Genomic DNA, 23,953 nt, shown 5'->3' on the forward strand with positions numbered 1-23,953 from the left:
ACACATCTGTACTACTGAAAGAAATCATTTTTTAGCGACATGACTAAGGGTTAAAGCTTTATAACAAGAATGAGACCATTTTGTAGTCAGGAATTTTTACCATATCCAAACACACTCATTTTCTTCCTATTAATGACAGTTTCGGAATAGAAGTGTATATGCACAACTGGTGATATGTATACTTGTGCTCGCTGCAGAAAAAAAAGTCCAACCAGAAAATTTTATATTAATAGGGAAGATGATGCGTGGATGTCTTAGCTATAACACAGTAATATAGACAGCCCAATAATAAATATATTGCACCACAAGTTAATACAACATATGAACCAAACACAAATTTCATTTCTTACAAAACATGCATTAGAGGTGGTTTAAAAGGTCTATACACACATCAGATATACCCTAAGTGTCGATTTGCAGGATACATTCGCCCCCCCCCAACTAAAATTGAAAAAGACTTCATGAAATCTATGATTTCACATAAGTTTTATCTATTGGATTAAAATGTATGTCTTGTTTACAAACGTTATTATTGAGCGTCAATCCACTCGGCTATTACTTGTATTTACGTCCCATTGACATGAAATCTTGGTTCCGACGAGATTTTGGACTCCTTTAAACAAAAGGAAGCATTGAACTCCTGTTTCAAGTTGAGGCCTATATACGCCTGTCTTGCGGTTTTCAGTGTCTTTCCACCATTTAGTGTTAACACCGCTCAATTACAAGTTCTGCCATAGTGGGACATTATTCATAAAAAGGGGGAATTCCAATATTGGTGAAATAACATGCTTCAAGCAATGTTCGTGAAATTAGTTGAACAGTTAATTTCCATTAAAGGAAGCTCCCTTTGAGTTCTAGGACTTAGTTCATACACATGTAGTAAATGTCTGTTTTTATACGACCACAAAAAAAAAAAAACGCAGAATAGCATCATGTGGTAAAAAATGTGAAATTTTAATCAAATTTCATTTGCGGTTTGAACAATTTTAGAGTAAAAAGAGATCAAAGTTGTCACACCCTAAAAAATCTACTTTTTTATTTTTCGTCCGATTTCGATAATTTGAATTGATTTTCAAATTTTGTGCTATATTGTGTTTATGCCAGTTGTTGTGTCCATAATTAAGTATAAGTCTCTATGCTTATGCGTGTCAAAAAATAATTGCCCCAACTGTTCGGGATTCGAAAATGCGGTCGTTTCATGCTGCACTCCGCTAAGCTCTTCATTTTTGTTAGCTCACCTGGCCGAAGGCCATGTGAGCTATTGCCATTGCCATCACTTGGCGTCCGTCGTCGTCAACAATTTTTAAAACACTTCTCCTCTGACACCACTAGACCAATTGGAACCAAACTTGGTATGAATGTTCCTTGGTATTCTGCATAAAACTGATGTGGGAATTTTTCATCTGTCGAAAAACATGGCCGCCGTTACTAAAAATAGAACAAAAAGTCAGACAGTAGTTTTTCGCATAAATCTCCAAAAACGTTAGGTTTAGCCAATATCTGACACGAGGTAAAAGTGTTCAGCATGATGAGATCTATCATTTTAATAAGATAAGCCATGTTGGAGTTACTGCCCTTTTTCGACGTTTTTTGTTTTTGTTTTTGTTTTTTTTTTGCTATTCTAAATGTTGCATGCATTTCTTTCAATAATCTTCTCTGACACCACTTGACCAATTGGAACCAAACTTGGTATGAATGTTCCTTGGGATATCCTGCATAGAACTGGTGTCGGGATTTTTGATCCGTTGAAGAACATGGCCACCATTACTAAAAATAGAACATAGGGGTCAGACTGTGTGTTTTTCGCATGTATCTCCAAAACCGCTAGGCTTAGCATAATTATTTCAATTGCTGAAATGACCCGTATTATAGGGCCTTCAAAAGTCTTCAGGGATCAAAGTTGTCAGGCGACTCCTTGTAAGAGTTTTTTGCCCATGAAAGATGAAAAATGACTATTTTTTTTTAGTTTTCAGCCAATATCTTATAACAGATAGAAAGAAACTGTCAATCGCTGAAATAATCCTTAAGATAGTCCTACTAAAGTCTTGCTGAGTCAAAATTATTGGACTACTTGCTTAATTTATTGCTCTTGAAAGACAAACTTTAACAAGGTGAGCGATTCAGGGTCCTGGGAGCCTCTTGTTAGATACCTTATGAATATTTCAGTCAGATTTCAGATTTCTCTTATGACTTTTCGAGTTAGAAAGGGTCAAAGTGGTCACCCCCCCCAAATCAACCATTTAAATTTTGGTACTTTTCGAAAAATTTTCATTTGACTCCTTAAAAAAATCCCTACCTACGTTTTTCAATCAGATTTCAGAAATATCTTGCGGTTTTTTCGAGTTATTAGTGTCACAAGGGACCCCCATCCCAAAAAAATAAAATCAATAAAAAAATCGATATTTTTATTTTTGGTTCAATGTTGAAAATCTTTCATTGCATTTCAAATTTTGTGCTTTATTGTGTCCATACCAGTTGCTATGTCCATAATAATCTGTAAGTCCCTATGCTTAAGTTTGCAAAATCCATTATTGTGCCCACACATATCCCAATGAACAAAATTCGACGACTGCGGTCGTTTCCATGCTAAGCTAAGCGAAACTCTCTTTTAAACAGTCACAAACAAAATATGGCATGATATAACAAAATTGTATAGACCAAATGACAAACAATATCAATTCCAAAACAATTAATCCATGAATTTTGAGCCATTTCAGAGGACAAATTACACACAATCTTTTTTTCATCGTAAAAGGCTACAACTGGATAAATTATGTCGCATGTAATTTTTTGTTGCAGCCACAAACATCATTTAAAATAAGACATCACGGTTAACTACTAGTGGTTTCGGAAATTGACTGAATAGCCCGTTTAAATACGACTAGACTTCAAATTATTCGAGGCTCTTTACCAGTGGTAAAATACAGCCATGTATATGTTCATAGTATTATTCCCCTTCAAGGATTGTACGCGTCTAATGATTCATAGCAATAAAGATATTAATGGTACATTAAGTTATTCTTAAAATTTGAAATGTTAAAAATCTTTATCGCCCCTTTTTCAGAATTACTACACCACACATTGTTGAATACGTCGACAGCGACATCAGTAAACATACCAAAGCCATCGGAACAATCTCCTATGGCAATCATAGACAATTTACCATTATGATTCAAAATGTGAAGTGTACCATCCCGGCAAGAAATAAAGAATTCCCCTTTAGAACTGCAGCACATTTCAACTGCGAAAAAATTCCCTAGGGGTGCATATAATAACTTGAGGAAATTCGTCGGATATTGTGTCAAGGGTCCTTTGTAGTGTGCTAATTCAATTAGGTTTTCATCATAAATAGTAACCGTTTGTCGTCCATCGTCGTAAATTGCAAACGTTTTATATCTCTTGTTACAAACACACAAATACGGACGCTTAAAACTATTGTCTCTGTTGGTGCTCTCTAGTCTTGTTATATGAACACCTGCATTAGAATAAACATTAACAACACCTATTGTATCACCACCAGCTTCGAGCGGAAATCTATCTGTACCCACTATTACCACTCTACCATCGGAAAGTTCTGCCAGTGCGAAAGGTACAAATTCCGAAGTCGTGGTAAAGTAAGCCCATCCTCTGAATATAGGGCTATATCGTAAAATAAGACTACTCTGTCGAAATATCCCAAGAATATCACCATTGTTCATTTCTGTAATACACATGCAAGGTTCAGGTGTCCTTATTTTATCCAAAAGTGCACCAGATTGATTAAATTTCAAAATAAACGGAACTGTTTGAGGAAGAACATAGGCGCCATCTGGTTTTGCTGCAATTACGGTATTGATGCCTCTTATTCCTTCGTCATTTGTTGGAACATCAAGTTTGAATTCTTTTATCAGAATTCCAAAACATATTGTTTTGACATGAATCCCAAAAGATAGATGCAGGGGGAGACGTGGCTCCTTTGATTCCGGTTCATTAACATCCGGTCCTGGGTTTGCAACAGTCCATTTGCCAATGTGCTTATGGACCCGATAACAAATTTTGCACGTGTATTTGTTACATATTGAGCAATATTTTTCCACAAGCAGTTTCCAACACATTTCACAAGTTCTCTTTGGTTTTGCAATTTTGACAAAATAATTCGTGCACAGTTCTTGGGTGCCTCTTGCTAGATTCGGGCAGACGATTCTGCACAGCGGACAAGATATGCCTTCCGTTTTTCTCAGCTGCTCCTGGTCACTTGAATGTTCTTTTAGCTTCTTAGATTTTACAAGTTCTTCTTGTCTTAAGAAATCCAGTAGACAATGCAGACAAAACGTATGTGTGCATTTCAATAGTTTAGGCATAGTGAAATTCTCAAAGCAGATTGAACAGCAGTTGCGATCCTCCATTCTTCCTAAAAATAAAATTATTAGCTGACTACAGTACAAGTATATTAACGATTCATAGTGTTAACACCTTAAAAGTTGGCTACATATCATAAAGTGAAGCTTGAAAGTACCCATCTTGTATGTGTTTAAAAAGCTACATTTTCATTTTACATCGATTTTGTTTTACCGAAACAGAATACATACTTGATCATAGCCGATAACATCACAATATATTTATAATAACTTGATACGGTATTTAGTAGATTACCTTTGCGAGCAGCACGGCTAATTCATGCGCATTTTCAGCAACAACAAAAACTGAACAGTCCATTAAGGACAGACTCTGTCAGAACTTGGAACGCGAGTAAAGGCAACACTTGCAGTCGTAAAAATTGGTTTAGGTTCGATTTTTTTTCACCGCAAGTTGCTGCATTTACATAGGAAATGTTTTCCATATGTTAAGGACTAACAATTTAGTTTATGAAAAATAGGCAAATAAAAATCAATGGTAATTATATGTCTTTCATAGGACTTATGGTATAAAAAAGTATAGTTTTCTTATAATTTAGAGAAAAAAACATTTTGTTTTCATGTGAATTTATCACAGTCCTTGGGACCAGGATTTTTTATAATCACATAAAATATTACTTAATCATTTTGTTTGCATGTTTGAGTTATTATGTGTGTTCTCAGACATGTCCACTTGCTATTTAATGCTGTTTATAGTATGCCTAGTTTTTCGTCCATCTTCTTTATTAGCTCACCTGGCCAAAGGCCATGTGAACTATTGCCATCACTTGGCGTCCGCCGTCGTTGTCGTTAACAATTTTTTTAAAACACTACAAGACCAATTGGAATCAAACTTGGTATGAATGTTCCTTGGGGTATCCTGCACAGAACTGATTTGGGGATAATTTTATCCGTCAAAAACATTGCTGCCGTTACTAAAATATAAGATAGGGGTCAGACTAGTTTTCGCATATATAATCTCCAAAACTGTTAGGTTTAGCCAAGTTCAGACGTCAATAAAATGTTCAGCATGATGAGATTTATCTGTGGTCAAATGTTCATTCTAATCTGTTAAGCCATGTTGGAGTTATTGCCCCTTTTCGACATTTTTGGGCAATTTATGTTATTTCTTACCAAAAACTTCTCGTCTGACAGTACTTGACCAATTGAAACCAAACTTTTTACGAATGTTTCTTGGGTATCCTGCATAGAACCGATGTGAGGATTTTTGATCTGTCGAAAAAAATGGTCGTCGTTACTAAAAATAGACATAGGGGTCAGACAGTAATTTTTCGCATACATCTCCAAAATCATTAGGTTTTGCTAAACTCTTTCAATTGCTGAAATGATCCTCAATATATGGCCTTTTAAAGTCTTCTTGAATCAAAGTTGTCAGACATCTCCTTGAAAGAGTTATTGCCCTTGAAAGATGAAAAATGATGGGTTTTTGTTACAGTTTCAGCCAATATTTTGAAAACTAAAATAGATAGAAAGCAATTTTCAATTGGTGAAATGAGCTTTGTGGCAAGACCTACCAAAGTCTCCTTGAGTCAAAATTGTTTAACTCCTTGTTAAATGTATTGCCCTTGAAAGGCAAAATTTAACCAGGTGAGCGATTTAGGCTCCTGGGAGCCTCTTGTATTTTTGTCCCAACATATGTTTCCATAAGATTTAAACATTTGAAAACATATGTAGCATTTTTCCTGTGTACCTATGGGATGTCTCGGGGAAAGTACTGACTGATGAGAACGCGAATTGAATGGATCTATCTTCGATATTTCTCATTTGTCTGATAACAAGCGAAAAGTGATTGATTTATCATGAAATTCTACGACTTACATTGGGTTGCTGTATGTTCTTAAGATTTTCTTTACAACCCTGTGTACACCACGCGGTGCTCAGTCATTTGCCAAGGTTTCGGTTCGCTTAAATGGACAGTTATGTATGTAGATAGATAATGTAACTACTAACCTTTAAACTTATGGCGGAAAGCGAAACAACCCTTTTCCGGAAATCCTATTTTTAGACATTAGAAAATATAGTTGTGAGGTAAGATATTTGGATTATCATAACAATAGTATGGATATAAATAATTGTCCATTTAAATATAGACTAATATTTTTTCAACTTTCATTATAATGTTAATTTTGACACATTGCGCTGTGCCACATCCAAGATTTTTAAAAAGAATGGTTCACACAGGAAAATGTTCAAAAACCTAAATTTTCCTTGAATCAAAATTTCCTGTAGATGTAGAAAGACTCGAGTTAAGGTTATGATTATTTTCATAACTTTTAAGTGGTAAAGTGTTACAAATGTATAAATTTGCAAGATGAGAAAATGTGTGCATGCATGTGTGTGTTTGTGTATGTGTGTTTGTGTATGTGTTTGTGTGTGGGAGGGTGATATTTTTTTCGTAGAAGTGAAATACTGCATGCTATTATATCGAACTAAAATTCTAGCCGGCATTTCTTTTCTGTGTAGCAGGAACGGATAATCTCATATTATATTAATAGTGCTTGCTTCCTGAAAAAAAAAATCAAGCGAACAGGACACAAGTGTTTTGATGTAGTTTTCGCTTTCAGTTTTACCTTCCCGCATACACCAGTGACGTAGCTACAATGCATTTCAAGAAGCCCCCGGCCTTTTTATTTACTCCTAAAGGCTTACACATTGATCGATTTTTATTCCTGGCTACGCCACTGAACATGCGTTTATAAACTTAAATCCTTAATGTGTGATGACTGCGTTGGTTGGGTAAAAAAGCAGTTTGGTCACTGCAGAATGCATCCTATGCTAGAAGACAACCAAAGTCTAGTACACAGATCCTGTTTGGAAGAAATTTACCTTTAATAGTATGTGTTAACAACAAAATCTGAAGACTGAACTGGCTTATTACAACCAGGAATTTGGAAGTTACACTTGCAGTTGTCATACTTCCAATTTTCTGCATGAAACATAGCGTCGATTTGTTTGAACAGAGCGTCATTTATAGTAAATTCGTTAAATTTATCCCATTGCGAAGTTAAACCAAATATGACAATTTTTTATCAAACATCTGTGTGTCATGCACGCTTTATGGTGTGTTTTTTTTAATGTAAGAATCAGGTAAAATAGGAAAAATCGGAACATGCATGTCAAAACTCCACTGATCTGACACTATAATGTCTTTCAAGGAGGCTCTCACTGTTTGATATCTGGATTGGTTTAATAGAATTTTAGAAAAATTATGTTTTTTACAAAATTACCTGATCTTGAAATTTTCATTTTCAGTGCATTCCAATGATTTAATTACCCAATTTACCCAAATGATGCAGAAAATTTTGTCTTTTTCCTTGATTCTGATGGTGTAAATAGTCACATTACACGTTCATAATGGTTTTTTTTCATACCATGTTTCACCCACAGCCTGATTCTTAGAGAGATTGACACTCAAATCATAGAATTACATTTTTTTTATCCAAAGGAGGTTATTGTCAGCTCTTTACCCGGATTGTTTCTGGATAATTTTATTATTATGTCCTGTATTTCTAGAAGCTTTTTGTTCTTCTAAAAATATAACTTATGTAAGTCTCATCGGAGTGATTTTGTCTTAATTCTGATACTGTGTTATTGAATGACAAAAACAAGTGTGTTTCACTGGTAGAATGGAGATTGAAATCACTTTACAGCGTTTACTAAAAGGACTTTTGAGTGGATATACCAAATGGTACACTTCATTGTAAAGTAAGATTCTTTTATATGCAGGACGACAGACACAGTATAGAAAGGGGGCGCGAGGTAGGGCTTGGGGTACACAGAAATGTTTTCTCGGGGAAGTGTATTTTAAGCATGCTCATTAACTAATACTTTCCATTTTCACGCACCATTTATATCGATATTTCACCTACACAACTCTGGATGTAAAAGTGGTAACTTGAAGTTTTAATGAATGTTACCTAATGTTTTTCATATTCAACTTTCAGGGGAGAAAAAAAATATGGAAGATGAGAGAGTGTGCCCTGTCTGCTTTGATACCTATAAATTCCCTAAAATTTTGCCATGTAAACACACTTTCTGCATGCTTTGCCTTGAAGAGTATCTAGACGGATTCGAAGACAGGTCAAATTTATTGTGTCCTCTTTGCAGAGAACCTTGTTTCGTTCCCCAAAAAGGTTTTGGTGACTTTCTTACGAACTATTTCGTTCCCGCGGAGAGATATCCTAAGCAGTGCCAGATTTGTCATTGTAGAGACTTGGCTAAGGTTTGCCATCATTGTAACACAGTTCTCTGCCGTACATGTGACAGCCTCCATTTTCATGAACAAAGAGGAAGAAACGAAGGTGATAGTGAAAACGAAGCGACCGGAAATTTGTCGCCTTTTTTGAGATTTCAACTTATGCAACAGAACATACGAACGGAAGTACTCTGTCAGCCAATAAACATTTTTCTTGGTCAATTCACTTCAGCAGACGAAACGCATAAATCTGTGACCGTCATGTTCCGCTCACGAGAAGAAGGTATCTTTGTCAAACTTAGTGACAGCAATTCGCTTCTGAAATACAACGTTCGCGGTAAAATCCTTAATAGAATCCCACTTGCTTGTGACCTTACTTCTGGCCTTGAAACAAGTGACGGACGTCTGATCGTTGCGCACCTAAATTCTGAAAGACACATTGCTTGTTATAATAAATGGGGAATTCCGGAAAGTTTTGCAGTAACACCGAAATTTTTACCTGTTGGATTGACTGAGCTAAGGAATGGTAATATAGCTGTGTGTGGGCCGACTCATTTATGTGACACTTCTTGTAGAAAGGGTATTTGTGACGTTTCGAAAGGTGGATACGGTTTGATGTCTATATTTGATCCTAGAGGCAAGTTGGTTCGTGAAATAATCAAAGACCAGGGCGAATACATTTTTAAGCTACCAGTTCAAATGGCAGCTAACACCAAAACAGAGACTATTGCAATATGCGACCGAGTTCGCGAACGAATAATTATACTTGACTATAATGGGAGTGTTCGAGGCTTCTTTAAAGGGCTTGAGAACATGCCGCTGTCTTTTCTTCCAATTCCTATTCAGATGTTAGGTTCTGACGATGATCACTTTCATCCGGCTTCTGTGTGCGCGACATCTGATGGAAATTTCTTAGTTGCAGACCCCAATAAGGAATGTCTCCTGGTGATTAATCCTTATGGTAAATTGATAGGGATATTGCGCTCGGACAGCGGCACGGATTTAAGCGGAACCAGCTCTGTCTGTATTGATAATTATCAAAACATATGGGCTGGACACATTAATATGGGAACAATAAGCGTTCTAAAACCAAATCTTTTTCAAAATCAATTTCAACGAATGGAGCGGTTGCGTCGACCAACTATAAATAGGAACTTTTTAAATGGTCCGAACCCATTAATGAGTATTCAAATTGGCAGTATGTCTGGCTCAATGTCCGACTTACATTTCTGTCATTAGCATTTTACAGCGCTCTCAGTGATTGTTGAGTTGGTCTTCCCTTGATTACTATTAGTCGAAAGTCAACTGATTAACAGCCTCTGTTAATAAACTGAATATTTATATTTTAAAGCTGCATTAGCTGCCAAATTTTTCAGTTTTGATTCTACTGAATTTTGCTGATAGAATGAAATAAGTTTGTAGTAATGCAATAGAAGCAATAAATGTCGATAATACCTACAGAATATTGTGAAAACAATACTTTTTTAATAAAAGAAGATCGATAGCTCTGATCTAATTATTTTTCGCCATTACATCCGAAGATTGCCGACAGGACATTAACCTGGATTAAAAATACTTTTACCTTAGTTGGTAAAAAAAGAGCAATAACGAAAGCGCAGGTAAGCACGTGTTTTGTTTACATTTCATTTCATCTATTTCTTTATTAGTTTTCAAATAAATAACGACAATTACTGACCATATTTGTGCCACATTTCAGGGGCGTAGCTAGGCCTGTTTTATTTGTACGCAAAATTACGGCGAGGGGTCTTGGGTGGGGGGTCGCTCAAGGCCCCCAGTGAGTCATTGCATAAAACCTTTATTTCATCTTTAAAATTTGTGTTTTTATTTTTGTTACTTTTTCCGAAAGTACGCAACTGCGTATTTGCGTATAGGCAGCTACGCTCCTGCATTTTATCACAATACATAATTTACAAAAGGACCCTTGCATTATATTCGAACTTTTGCCTTTTACGGCTTGATTCCGACGGTCTTCCTTGCCACTGATTACTACTTTCGCTTTGCAATCAGATTTGTTTTAAAAAAACGCGACCCTTACAGCACATGCGTGGATTAAGGTCACCAGAAGTCATATGCATACGAATTTATCTAGGTTGATTTTTTTTTGTATTTAATACATTTTATTTGTGGATATCGAATGAAATAAAACTGGAAAGGTACAATTTAGTAGAAATAGTTCAGTTAAGGCATATTTCAACAGAAAAAAAATGACAGCTAATGCAGCTTTAACTAAAAGCCAATTTACCCGTTTTTCGCCTGTTGTTTTCGCTTGACATTACGTGACATCCATGATGCTAAACCATGGCAACCTAACCAATGTAGCTTACAAACTCGCATTTCATTGTACAACTGTGGTAACAACCGTGAAATTTAAGGCTCCACTGGGGGCATTGGTGTATGTGTATATTTTCGATCACTTTATACCTTGAATGATCTTTTATATGATGTATATTTTCAATTAATAACGATCTCTTTATTCAGAAGCAATACAGCTTACAGAAAAAACATTGATCAGTATAATATATAGTAGGTGAAAATACATAGGAGTAATACGTATATACATACAGAACGGCAGAGAGTAAATGTTTATAGGTTTCTATATTTTTTTCTGCTAAACATAAGAATTTACCTAAATTATTGAGTTCTTTTACATTTTGAACTGACAACAGTTGGATAAGCTTATAACTAGACGGTCTTCTCCAATAATAAGTTTTAATATAATACTTGGTTCTAATATCAGCATATTTTTTACATACCAATATAAAATGATACTCATCTTCTACACTTAGGTTATTACATATTCTACATAAACGCTGATTTCTATCAATATTAAAATATCTTCCACCTTCAATGTTTAAAGTATGTGATGAAATTCTATATCTGCATATAAATGGCTTATATAAATAATTTATAGTGCGATCTAAATAAGATTGTAAAGAAAAAAAAACTGTGTATATATCTATAGAGGAAACACTTTGACGAATTCTCAAAAAAGGCGTATATTTCTGTAACAAAGGTGTCAGTTATTCTTGTTTTTAAATTATAAATAAAAACATCAAATACAGACTGGTTTATCCAAACCTCTTGGAAACCATATTTAAACAGTATATCTTTTACATTTTGTAACCAATTATATTTACACTTGTCATTACTACCTGATAGTTTATCCAACATATCTTCATATAGCCCTTTCGAAATACAATTTTCAGTTTTCAACAACTTAAACCAATACTTGATAATTCTACAATATCTCTGTATAAACATAGGGCTTCGCCCCAATTCACTATACACCATAAAATTGCTCGTCGATGTCTTTACTTTCAAAATACGTTTTAAAAATTGTATGTGGACAAGTTCTATATCTTCAGCTTTGTGAAAGCCCACACTTCACTACCATAATTTAAAATGCTTGAAATATAAGTATCAAATAATGAGAGTAAAGTTTCATGATTAAAACATTCATCCACAATTTTACTAAACAAGCCAAACATTGCCTTTCTCCCTTGCTTTGCTAACATCTTTTGTGTAAAACTACAGTTACCATTAAATCTGAATAAAACACCAAGGTATACAAATTCATTGCAGACATCTAATTGTACATTATTCAAAAACCATTTTTCATCTTTATTAATACGACCACTTTTCCTAAAAACTACAACTTTAAAATATTAAGGTTAATATTCAACCCATATTCATTTGAATATTTTCAACACAGTTAATCATATATTGTAAATCTTTTATATCATCACTGAACAATACAGTATCATCAGCATACATTAACAGAAATAAATTTAACATTTTAAGCTCATTTGGTTGGCATCCTTGTCTAATAAGGTCTACTTCAATGTCGTTTATATATAAAGAATATAACAGCGGAGATAGTGAATCCCCTTGCATCAGACCAACATTACAACTGAAAAACTTAGAGAAAAGACCATCTAGTCTAACACAGCTTTTTATATTAGAATACATAGATTTAATAATATTAAACAATTTACCAGTCACGCCACATTTTGCTAATCTTAACCATAATTTAGAATGTAAAACACAATCGAAAGCTTTTTTATAGTCAATGAAACAACAATATAGCCTTTTGTTTTTACTAAACGAATTATTTATCAGTGAATGGAGAGCGAAGATGGCATCAACTGTGCCAAAACCCGGTCTGAAGCCAAATTGTGCATCGGTCAGAACAGAATGTTTATCACTCCATCTCGTGAGTCTGTTGTTTATAATGGCTGTAAACAATTTTCCGAGGTGAGAAACAAGAGAAATACCTCGGTAATTTCCTGGATCATTACTGTTTTTTTTTTATAAATCGGAATAATTATACTCTGAGTCCATATTTCTGGAAAACTTCCACTATTTAATATGTTATTAAAAAGCTTAATCAACACTGGATTAATAAACGGTTTACTAAATATCACATATTCATTTAATATATTGTCAAAACCACTCGATTTATTACGTCTAAGTTTATTCATACACGACACTAACTCGCCTTCAGTAAAGTCTACGTCCAATTCCTCAAAGACAGATTCATTTACTCGTGGATTACCTTGCGCTTCTCCGTGTAGAGTCTCATCATATGAAAGCTTACTAAAATAGTTCTCAAAATCCTTCAGTGAAATATTACTGTTCACCTGCTTCTTCTTCACTTTAAATTTCTTATAAAACCGCTTTATTTTTATATTGCCGTTTAAGTCTATTTTCTAAAGTCTTGTACTTTTGTTTGGCTAAATTCAATTGTAGCCTATTTTCGTTAGAATGAAGTTTATTAAAAGTTTCTAAAGCACTTTGATAGTCAATATGTGATCTCTTCAACTCAGCTGTGAACCAGGGTTTTTCAGTCTTACTTATAGTTGTACATGTAGTGTTATGTTGCTCACAATAGTCACACTTACGTTTTATCTCGGTCTTTGTAAAACCTTCAAAAATGTCTTCAAATAGAATGTTAAGTAATTCTACACTTCTGTTCACATCTGTACTTTCGTCTATTAACGATACAATCTCATCAAATTTGTTATGTATTCCTTACAATTTATATCATAACAGGATTGAGTGTAAAAGGCATCTATTTAGATTAGCATTTTATTCTACACTGAATTACATTATCAATCTACATGGTATATAACAAGAAATCTCTGATACGGCGGTAGGTACTTTTAAACAATAGAACAATAGAATGTCATTAGGAAATGTTTATCATCACTTCATGGGTGTATACAGTTTTATCTGTAAACTGCTGATTATCAATTTCCTAATTGTCATATATAACAAAATTTACCTGCGTTTTCAATCAAACGCTCTCTGACCCCATCTTCGCTCTCATCATTCCATTTAAAAACGTTATAATTCATATTTTGACAATTACATTTTTCTTGACATAAGGTATTATGTTTAAGGAAAATATCTGCAAAAATAGGTGCATGGCTAGAATAAGTATTAAAATTATCAATATGAAAATTTTTAACAACATTCATATCATTTTTTGGAACTAATAAATAGTCAATTACACTCGACCCATTTTTGTTATTAAATGTTATCTTTTCACTTTCAATACCAAATCGTCCATTACAGATACGCAGACCTGCAGAATAACATAACTGTAGTAATTTTCTGCCAAAAGCATTGACTGTCTTGTCGTCTTCAGATTTTCTTTTAACCTTATAATATTCATCGTCATTTTGGTAGTCAATGTCACGTAACTGAGATTGAATTGCTTCCCCTTGTATGTAATCTGGTTCTAAGCCCACACGTCCGTTAATATCACCTATAATTGCTACAAAACCTTTATTGGAAAAAATGCTCAATATCTGTTTCAAGTGTCTCAAATACATCAATGTCATACTTCCTGTGAAAAATGTTTTTATCAGGTGGCATATAAATAGAACATAAAAACATATCTTTATTATTAAGCATTATACTCTTATCAATTCTGAACCCAATTATACTATCAGCACTAATTTTGATTAATTTTAAATATGGTTTCAACCACTTTTTATACCATACAATAACACCACCTCCATTGCACTTTTTCCTATGAACAAATTCCTTTTCGTATCCTTTCATGCCAAAATCCTCTGGGCATTTACCCCACTCTTGGAAGCATACAATATCATATGAATTCACAATACTTTGAAACTTTTTATCTTGAATTTTTCGAATATGCCCTTTTGATATATTCCAAGAACATATTTTCAACACATCATGACTGAGACTAACATGATCCTCCGCCGAATTCTATTCCTGCCATAGCTCTCCGTCGATATACAGCTTGTCACCTCTCAGGCTCTTTTCTTGTTATCACGCGCTTTCTTCAGTTCCGGTAGTAACCTTTTTCGCTTCTCTAAAACATCGGGTGGGTATTGTATACTGATTCCGTATCGGGTTCCTTTCAATCGGTTTGATATACTCCGTATATAGTTCTTGTCGTCCACATCCCGAAATTTTACGACAACCGGCCAGGGTTTTTGCGCATCATCGATTCTTTTGCCCAATCTACATGCTTTTCTATTTTAAACTTCGTTTCGGCATCGGGTATTTTTAGATCTGTTTAACAAAAATTGATAATAGTTTCTTCACAGTTTTCCACTATAATTGTTTTACGACGATTTTCATTCGCGGTCGCGCCATCTTCTGCGTTGCCTTCTCTTCTACCCTCGGTAATAATTTCAGCACTCTTTTCGGATATTTCGAAAAAAAGTAAGTTATTTTGTAGGTTTTGTGTTTCTATGTCTATTAATCGTTCGCGCACCTTTTTACTATCTGTTTGTGTAATTTCTATACCGCTTTTAATAGTGTCTAGCCTTTTCTTTATCATTACGTGCTCATCTTTAATGTCAGATCAAAATTCAGCGTTTCGTTCTAAGTGTTCTATTCGTACCCTGCACCGCTCTATATAAGAATCTACTTTATCAAATTTTGACTCAGTTGTGTCTAATCGTTTTTCAATGTTATCAAGCGATGAAAGTTTTGTTTCGATACGCTCCATTCTTTGACAGATATCTTTCAGGTATAAATCTGGACTAGCCATGGGTGGATATTGTGGCATATTTGGTAAAATGTTTGTCATAGGTGGAAATGGCAAAAAAGGTTTGAACTGATTGTATCCAGGTCCTGGTGAACTAGTCATAGGCCCGGTTGGCTGGGGCCCCTGTTGCATTGTTGAATTATTTAGTGACATTTTATTGTGATTGCTTACATTGTTCATATTCGTACAATCGTTCTTGTTTTTGACCTTGTTTACATTCTCAATGCACTGTCTTTTGTCCGCAACACTCGATTGGTCTGATGATGTAAAGTCATAACTATGATCTCTTCTTTTATCCCTTAGTTTTTTTACGTCTAGGCATATTTTAAATAGCACATTCCGTTATTATTCTCTCTAACTGACCTTATTTTCTGCGCTCGAATTTTTCACCTCCATTTTCACCCACCGGAAACGTTAACTTGTTGAACCAATAAAATGATTGAAATACGAAACATAGCTAAGTGATCACGCAGTTCACCGAATAAAATTTTAATCAGTTTTGGTAATTATTAACAAAGCGGGAATCTGCGTCGGCTATTTTTTTCCGACGCATTCGGTATAGTTTCGCTTTTTACCCTTTGACCTTAAAGACGCTCTTTCATGGAAACGCAAATCACCTGAACCCAATTCTGTTTCCCGATTGGCCACACACTTATTAGTGACTTTCGAAAAAAACTGTGTCGAAAATTAAAATTGCGTGCCATGTAGAATTTTACTGCGTCGGCTATCTTTATTTTAAAAGATATCACTTGTTTAAAGATAATGCTTGTTTAATATTGTTGGCATTAAATATATAAATGTTCAGTTTCAGCCCATATAATGACTATGCCCAAGGACTGAGTTGGTCTTATCTTGATTAAATACAATCGCCTGATGAACTTCCTTAGATTACTCCCAATTAGCGTATATCATTCCATAAGTATTTTTAGAACCTGTCTGATAGATAGTTGAAATCTCATCCCAGTTGTCCAGTTTAACATTATCTTACACAGTTCATTTGAGTGACTATCCACATATTAACCAGGGGCGGATCCAGGATTTTAGATTGGGTGGGGGGGCGCACAATTAAAAACTTTTTAGGTTAAATTTCTGAAATATTCTTGTAGAGTGTGCAATACAGATATCTTTTGTGGTAAAATTAGCGAGAAATTAAAGTTTCAACCTTAAACCAGCTAAATCTACCCTATCTTCCCATGCAAATTTTAGACGGGCGCCCGCCTGAATCCGCCCCTGTTAACTGCATTCTGTGGACACCGTCACTTTATACACAATAACTACCCAACACATTTCACTTATCAGGAGAAGACCAACTCTATCTCCTGAACATTATCACTGTATGCGCTGTAGTTGTCGGTAGATTACACCTATGTATAGTAATGATAACTTGTTTTATTTGTATTTTGGTTTATAATTAGAGTTTAAAGAATTTATAAGGAATTTTATGAACTATTATATGTATAAAAGGCTTACTCTACCAACTGAATTCCCAGTATAGTGTTATATTCACAATGAAACCAAAGACAGCTATAGAGAACTACTAACATTATACAAATTCAGTCCCCTAAATCATGGAATAACTTTATCATAATTTTAAAGGCTATATAATTACTTTCGGAATGTTTACTTAACCCACAGGAGCTTGCTCCCACTATCAAATATGCAGTCCGACTTTATTATAGTCACAAATATACAAGTCGGGCTGCATAGCAAGCACCTGTGCTTAACCGTGATTGAAACAAAATCAGTAACATAACTGGACTTGTGCTACTGTCATTTTATTGAGTTTAATATACGTATAAATAATGTAATAAAACCATATTTTGTTTATCATAGAACAGGTCGTCTACAGACGAGCCTTGTACAATGGCGATCTAATCGTGGGTTACGCCACAAAATTCCGATTACTTAATAACATCTTACCTCATAAACTTCGTTTTCTACCTGCATGTACTCTGTATTCAGACAGGTTTATTTGTAATCGAGAGGTTGAAATAATCTCCCTATAGGCAGGTCTAGTGGATACACAGGGGCTTGTTTCTAATATCAAATTTGCAGCTCGACCAGTATATACATGTAACACGAAAAGGAGGATCCCAGATTTGGAGAAACTTCGCTTCATCTTAATATCTTTTTCAAATGAAATCGAACATGAATCTAATACATAACCATCATCTTACTTCTAATTACAAAAAATATAAGGAATCCATATTTCTAAAATCACTTGGACAAAGCGTACCGTGGAATATAGTGGTCATACTCTTAACGTTGAACAGCATATTGAGTACATGATATGATGGATGACTTCCTGGAAGTCGGCGTCTGGAGAAATTTAACAAAATAAATATGGTCCGCCGTGCGATGTCATACCACACTTTGTAAGATAGGGCTATATCATTAACAGTATATATTTGAAGTCATTAATTTATATTTGAATGTAATTTTTTTTAAAGCAGACGATCAACAACATCAACATGTATACTCCTATAAATAAGTATTTTGAAATGACCCACCACAATACCTTACTTGTTGCGTGAAATGTCTATTCGGAAACGCACACATTCAATCTGAATAATAACTATTATGCAAAGTTTGAATAATAACGGCTGTACAGTTTTTGAGGTACGGATTACAAGTTAAAAGTAGATACCGTTTATGTACAACATAAAGTGACACAAAATAGCTGAGTTCGACATTATAATAATGCACGACAACACTAAAATTGTACGACAACCCTTTTCAAAATTTCTACATAAAAGGACACTTTAATATGTATAAATACTTATTAAACTTTAATATGTATAAATACTTATTAAAGTTTGAATATCATTGATTTAATACTTTTTTGTGCTGCTGAGTAGGTACCATCTTCAACAAATGTATTAAAAATGTAGGCAAACATTTGTTAAATTTGTCCATAATAAGAGGTGTACATACTCTGCCCAAAATAAGTACACCACAATCAGGACAGAAGAATGGACTAAGTCCAGTGGTTATTAGACTTGCTTTCACCGTTGGTGTTGATATGTTACTTTTAAAATACTTATTTAACAACTTTGCAGTAAACCATTTAAGCACTATCAATAGTTTGAATTTCAGCTACACGATCAATATACATGTATCTATAGATTGTAAACCATTTACTTATTTAACAACTTTGTTTATATCGGTGTATATACTAATTTAGATAAAAGGTAGATAAATTGCAGAAACCTTATTTGTAAAATGACTTTAGTCAAAGTTGAATTATTTTAACTGAAAATACACACAAAACAAATCAGTTTGAAAGCATATCTACGTAAGATTAAGTATTCGGAACATTTCATAAACTTTTTTTTTATTATAATCTAGAAAAAATACAGAAAAAAGAGAAAAGTATGTTTCTTTTACATGCTTTATCTCTGCTAGTAGTAGTATCTATTCTCACTACTTAGTACTGAGTATTATATGCAGTTTAATTATTTTAGAATTAAGGCTTTAGTCAAAATCAACAAACAAGAACAGAGACACGGACGGGGTTTGTGACTGAGACCTTCAATCTCCTAGCTACCTAAAATCGGTGCATTAGAATTAAACAGGCGCGGCATTGTTCCTAAATCAATACGATTGCTGTCTCTTGTCTTGTGATCAGTTGCAAAAATAAAAGCAATGTATTAATTAATAAGCCTATCAATGTACCGAACTCAATGATTTATTTCCACATTCCTCGTATAGCTCAATAAAGTATGAAGTAGACAATTAAATAGTAAGATTTCAATGACGTTTTAAAATACCCTTGGGATTAATCGATTGGGCTGAAGGAAGTAAAATCAACACGACAAAAGCTTGAGTCTTAGTATTTTTCATAAAGGTGGAATTTTAAGAGCCAGAAATCGTTTTGGAAAGTAAATCCAAGTGCTGTGGATACAGAGGTAAGACACATTTTAGTAGATTTTGTTGTAAATATGAATAAAAACTAGACGTCGATTACGACCTGTCTAAATCATTTTTTTTCGGGTAATCGTTTCTTTCCTTGTTGCTTTGCTTTGTGTGTTATTTTTTGTATAATATGTTACTCTTGTACTGTGATTAGCTTCGTATAAATAAGCTATGTGAACACAGTTATATGCACACAAGACCAAGGTCATCACTTTAAAAGGTATGATTGGATGATTGTTATGGTGTGACACCACCATAAAAACAGATTTGTTCCAGAATGTCGTAGTTTCACTCTTTTGTTTTATTCTCTTTTGACATCATGTGGGTGTTTGTAAAGGGCAGAGGACACATCTGGTCAAAACTTCCAACTTCGAGTAGTCCGCGTGGTCATTATTCTTGAATTGTATCTTTTGAATGATATTATATTTTATTATGATTATTTAGATCTTTAATCTACATGTGTTTTAATACCAGCTTTATGTCGGGAATTTTCATTCTCGCATTTGCGTTATGATTTTCATCAAACTTTCAAAAAAAAACTTTCTTATTCATTAAACATGATAGGCTTAATGTGACATCATATGATAGAATCTAACTAATGAGGAGCTCAGGATCTGTTTGATAAAGAAACTGTCTGACCAAAAATAGGTTTTCGCTCGTTAGACGGTAAAGAGACCTGTATATCCAATCTTAATTCTAAGGATATGTGCAATGTCTTGAGACTGTGAAGTGTTTTATGATAGTTTACTTCTAAACCTATTATTGAAATGGGACTGTCATTGAACAATTGAATATTTTATTTATTAAAAAACATATTTACTTTTCAAGTTCATAATGCTTTAGGCGAAATCTAAATATTTTAACTACTAATGTATATAATATAACATTAACATAGTTACAACTAAATTTTTATCATTTGAAGCATATAGATATATATTCAAATTCGTCAAGAAGTGTATTTTATTATACTTTATTGACCAATGACAAGGAAGTAGACCTAGGGCAAGAGACACAACTGTTACAAATCACTGGAAGGTTTGTATTCAGCATTTTACACAAATCTCGTGTAAGCATCAAAGTAACTTAGACTGATTTCATTCTGTTTCAAATGAAAGTTTTATAGGCTTAGATGACAAACATATCACTAATTGCAAGAGTTATGTCCCTTACCCTAGGTCTACCTCCTTTATACGCTAGAATTTTTGCAGTTATTTTGAATCCCAACTCTTGTATAGAACCGATACTGATTAAAAGCAAGTACTTCCATTACGTTTCATTAATTCCAGTATATTTCAAAACAAATGGTTAGCATGAAATGCAACCAGTACAAATCGGCAAAACAGTACAGAAGATACGAACAACGATTAAGTGAAAATGAAAAGAGCAAAATACAATAAAATTTATGTAAATTTAAAAAAAGTATTGATTTTCGTGGGAAAGGTGTGTCAAGTCAAGATGAAATAATAATATACAAGTAAAAACTACAGAAAATCAAAAACTAATGCATGCTCTGTTTGTCATGTAAAATTATATGAATGTTTCTTTGACCGCTTAAATATTATTCTTTGTTACAGACAGGGATGGAACTTGTGAAGCCAAACGCCACGAAAGACTACATTGTCCAGTCTCTACATTGGTGCATAAATATGGGACAGAATGAGGTTCTCAAAACTATGCTATGGACATATTTCACTAACTCAAAACTTTCAGATATGACCGAGCTGTGTTTTGAGTTACTTTCCAAGGTAGTTTCAACTGGGTCACGTGACCAACTTCAGCTTTTATTACATTTTGTGGACGAGGAATATCTTTTAAACGATGACAATGAAGCGGGGAGGACATGTCTGCTTCGACTGCTTTACCAAGCCGTTACAAAAGGCAATGTTGCAACCACTGAGCTGTTGATTGAAAATAGGGCAAGTATTGCTACATTGGATAGAGGAAAATCGCCTTTAAAAGCTGCGATCGAGCACGGACATATTGAAGTTTTGAAATTACTTGTAACTCGAGGAGCTGATGTTAAAAACACTATTATACCTGTAATACAGTCGTCAATGGAGCGAAAGGTAAGTTTCAACTGGAACAAGCTTATAGTTATGTTCCGAGGTTCATTCCTTTGGAACAAGCTTATAGTTATGTTCCGAGGTTCATTCCTTTGTCTGTATCTTTTCATAACGGCGACCACTATAGACCAAAAAAAAAAAAAAAGAATTATTTTAATTCTTTACATTCAACGGTGACGTGTCTAAAATGATAACACATTCCATCCAATAACTTTGTTCTTTCTTGAAAATTCAAGCTTAATTTAAATTTCTAGTGAGACAGTTTTAAGATTATGTCCGTATTTTGTTCCAAGTGAAAAATGATTCAACTCACCACTTAAAACAAACTTGGGTACTTGATTGTAGACACTGTAACTTTTATTATATTTCATATTTATATTATATTTCAGGAGGAGGTTATAGACTTTTTGTTTAAACATGGCGCAGATCCAAACCGACCAGGTACAAACGGTCGTCTGCCAATTCACGTTGCATCAATGAATTCGCCTCACGTCGTTGATAAACTCATCGATTTGGGTTGCGATGTTAACGCCATAGACCAAATTCACGGCGAGATATCAATGCACGTTGCATGTGGAATGTGCTGTAGAGAAACTGTTGAAATTCTTGTTAAGCATGGCGCTGATTTTAATGTGCTCAATAACCAAGGAGAGACTCCGTTACACAAATTGCTCAAGTTTGCGACAAATTTTCGTCATGATTTTCACGCACAAAGTAGAATTGAACTTGCTTATTTTCTAGTCACATTAGGCTTTGTTATTAATCAACAGAATAGTGTAAAAAAGAACACTAGAAAGTTCCGAGGTAGGGACAAAGTTTTGGATCTGTATAAAAGTGTTGTGACATCGTCCAGAAGTGTGTTTACGCTACAACATATATGCAGGCTTTGTATCCGTAAAAATATTCACGCAGAGAAAGTGACTGATAGACTGAAGTCACTTAATATACCTACTTATCTTATCAATTTTCTCAAGTATGTGGATGGCTTCCACCATAAAGCTTCGGTGCCAGTAAAATATACTCTTGGTTAAGGTATACAATACTGGCAACAAAAACTAAAAAATGGAAACACTCAAGTGAAGTTTAATTTTGACATTGCGTGAGATTTTTGTTTTGTTATTAAATGAAACTATTATTGTCACTATTAGTCCTAATGCCTCTAACCCTGCCATACTCTCCCCTTTATATTTGATACTGATATGTCTGTATGGTGTCAGAAAGATGTGCAATACAAAAAGAATGGATTTTTCCTGTATCAAGAAGTACCACACTACAAACGCTACTATAACGACTTACTGGATGAAATCGTACCCGTACACGTCTCATTGTGTTCAATTTCGATATTACCCCAAAAACGAGAGAGGTAAGTATCATATAAAGATGATATTTTTATTGGTTTTGCCTAAAAAAGAATGCTTTAAAAGAAAGATTTTTTACATCGAGTTCCCACGAAAAGTTTAAAACAAGATAAAACGTATGGCAAAAAAGACAGATATCCATACATCGAAGCATAATTGCGGCAGCTTGATAAGCTACGAAAATTACAAATTATATGTGAATCAATCCTACGGTGAATTAGATTAGGTTTCGATCGTTAAACCAGGAGGCTGATGTATCCGAAAAAAAAAATAAAATAAAAAATAAAAAAAAAAAAAAAAAAAAAAAAAAAAAACAAGAAAAACAAGTAGGCAAGAGGAACTTCAAGTCAATTCAGAAGTCTTGAGGAGATTTGACTGTTGAGAATGATAACCAGAAATCTGACCGTTAAACAAGCTGACCAGGGATTTTTTTTATCAACGGTAGGTTCGAAAATCTTTCTTAAAAATCAGGCATTAAATGATGATGGGAAACAGCAACGTCAAGCAATCTTTCCATCGTTGAACATGTCAGAAAAATGTAACCGTCAGGATAAAAGGTTGGGAATCGGACCGTTTACTAAGAATGTCAGGAACTGACCATTATCCATATTGTCAAGGCATATAACTGTGCAACAAGCACAACATGGGTAAAATAAAGACCTAGAGATCTGACCACCAAGAAAACAAGCATGTAGACAATGGAAAAAGGCCCAAATTGTCACACATAGGAATATTTTCTCTTTCCATAAAGGTGACATAGAATGCAGGGGCGTACAGAATTTTGACTATTTTTGTTTTAAATATTTGAGGGATGTATATAAAACGGGTGTAGTAAAGGCTGATATTACTTTTTCAATTACGCTTCATGTAGCAACATCGGTTTTCTACTAATCACTCTAACGTTCGATAACATCTATAAAAGTAGATTTGTGATTTCCGCAAAATGGACAAGATTGTCATTCGACAAAAAAGAAAAA

At 34.2% G+C, this 23,953-nt stretch overlaps 2 protein-coding genes across 10 annotated transcripts; one reads left to right on the forward strand and one right to left on the reverse strand.

Moving 5' to 3' along the window:
* Positions 1 to 261: 261 nt before the first annotated feature.
* Positions 262 to 6,383, reverse strand: LOC148612828 (uncharacterized). Of its 5 annotated transcripts, none has more exons than XM_088594604.1 (3): positions 6,213 to 6,352; positions 3,164 to 4,390; positions 262 to 1,428 (listed from the first exon to the last, which is right to left on the reverse strand). In XM_088594604.1, exons 2-3 carry the CDS (start codon positions 4,383 to 4,385, stop codon positions 1,400 to 1,402), a joined length of 1,251 nt encoding a protein of 416 aa, XP_088450730.1. In that variant the 5' UTR covers positions 4,386 to 4,390; positions 6,213 to 6,352; the 3' UTR covers positions 262 to 1,399. The 5 variants fall into 5 exon arrangements, with proteins under 5 accessions (XP_088450730.1, XP_088450729.1, XP_088450728.1 ...); XM_088594603.1 differs by lacking the exon at positions 262 to 1,428 and adding an exon at positions 5,508 to 5,606 and having other exon boundaries at positions 2,636 to 4,390; positions 6,345 to 6,361; XM_088594602.1 differs by lacking the exon at positions 262 to 1,428 and adding an exon at positions 5,508 to 5,606 and having other exon boundaries at positions 2,636 to 4,390; positions 6,213 to 6,330.
* Positions 6,286 to 22,759, forward strand: LOC148612829 (ankyrin repeat domain-containing protein 61-like). 5 transcript variants are annotated; one of them, XR_015924503.1, is made up of 5 exons: positions 6,286 to 6,422; positions 8,339 to 19,548; positions 20,478 to 20,590; positions 21,130 to 21,621; positions 22,008 to 22,759. XR_015924503.1 is itself a non-coding variant. In XM_088594597.1 (2 exons), the coding sequence occupies exons 1-2, from the start codon at positions 21,136 to 21,138 to the stop codon at positions 22,647 to 22,649; spliced, it is 1,128 nt and encodes a 375-aa protein (XP_088450723.1). In that variant the 3' UTR covers positions 22,650 to 22,759. The 5 variants fall into 5 exon arrangements, 1 of the variants encoding a protein (XP_088450723.1); XR_015924501.1 differs by lacking the exon at positions 20,478 to 20,590; XR_015924504.1 differs by lacking the exons at positions 6,286 to 6,422; positions 20,478 to 20,590 and adding an exon at positions 7,928 to 8,099 and having other exon boundaries at positions 8,502 to 19,548.
* Positions 22,760 to 23,953: the final 1,194 nt, after the last annotated feature.

The sequence above is a fragment of the Perna viridis genome, chromosome 7 (genome assembly GCF_037379345.1).
Source record: "Perna viridis isolate PV_CMFRI_1.1 ecotype Kerala chromosome 7, ASM3737934v1, whole genome shotgun sequence".
In the NCBI taxonomy this organism is placed as follows: Eukaryota; Metazoa; Mollusca; class Bivalvia; order Mytilida; family Mytilidae; genus Perna; species Perna viridis.

Coding starts and splice junctions, on each gene's coding strand:
- LOC148612829 (XM_088594597.1), top strand. CDS start 21,136: ATGGAACTTGTGAAGCCAAACGCCACGAAAGACTACATTGTCCAGTCT. Junction 21,622..22,007: donor AGTCGTCAATGGAGCGAAAG/GTAAGTTTCAAC, acceptor ATTATATTTCAG/GAGGAGGTTATAGACTTTTT.
- LOC148612828 (XM_088594600.1), bottom strand. CDS start 4,385: ATGGAGGATCGCAACTGCTGTTCAATCTGCTTTGAGAATTTCACTATG.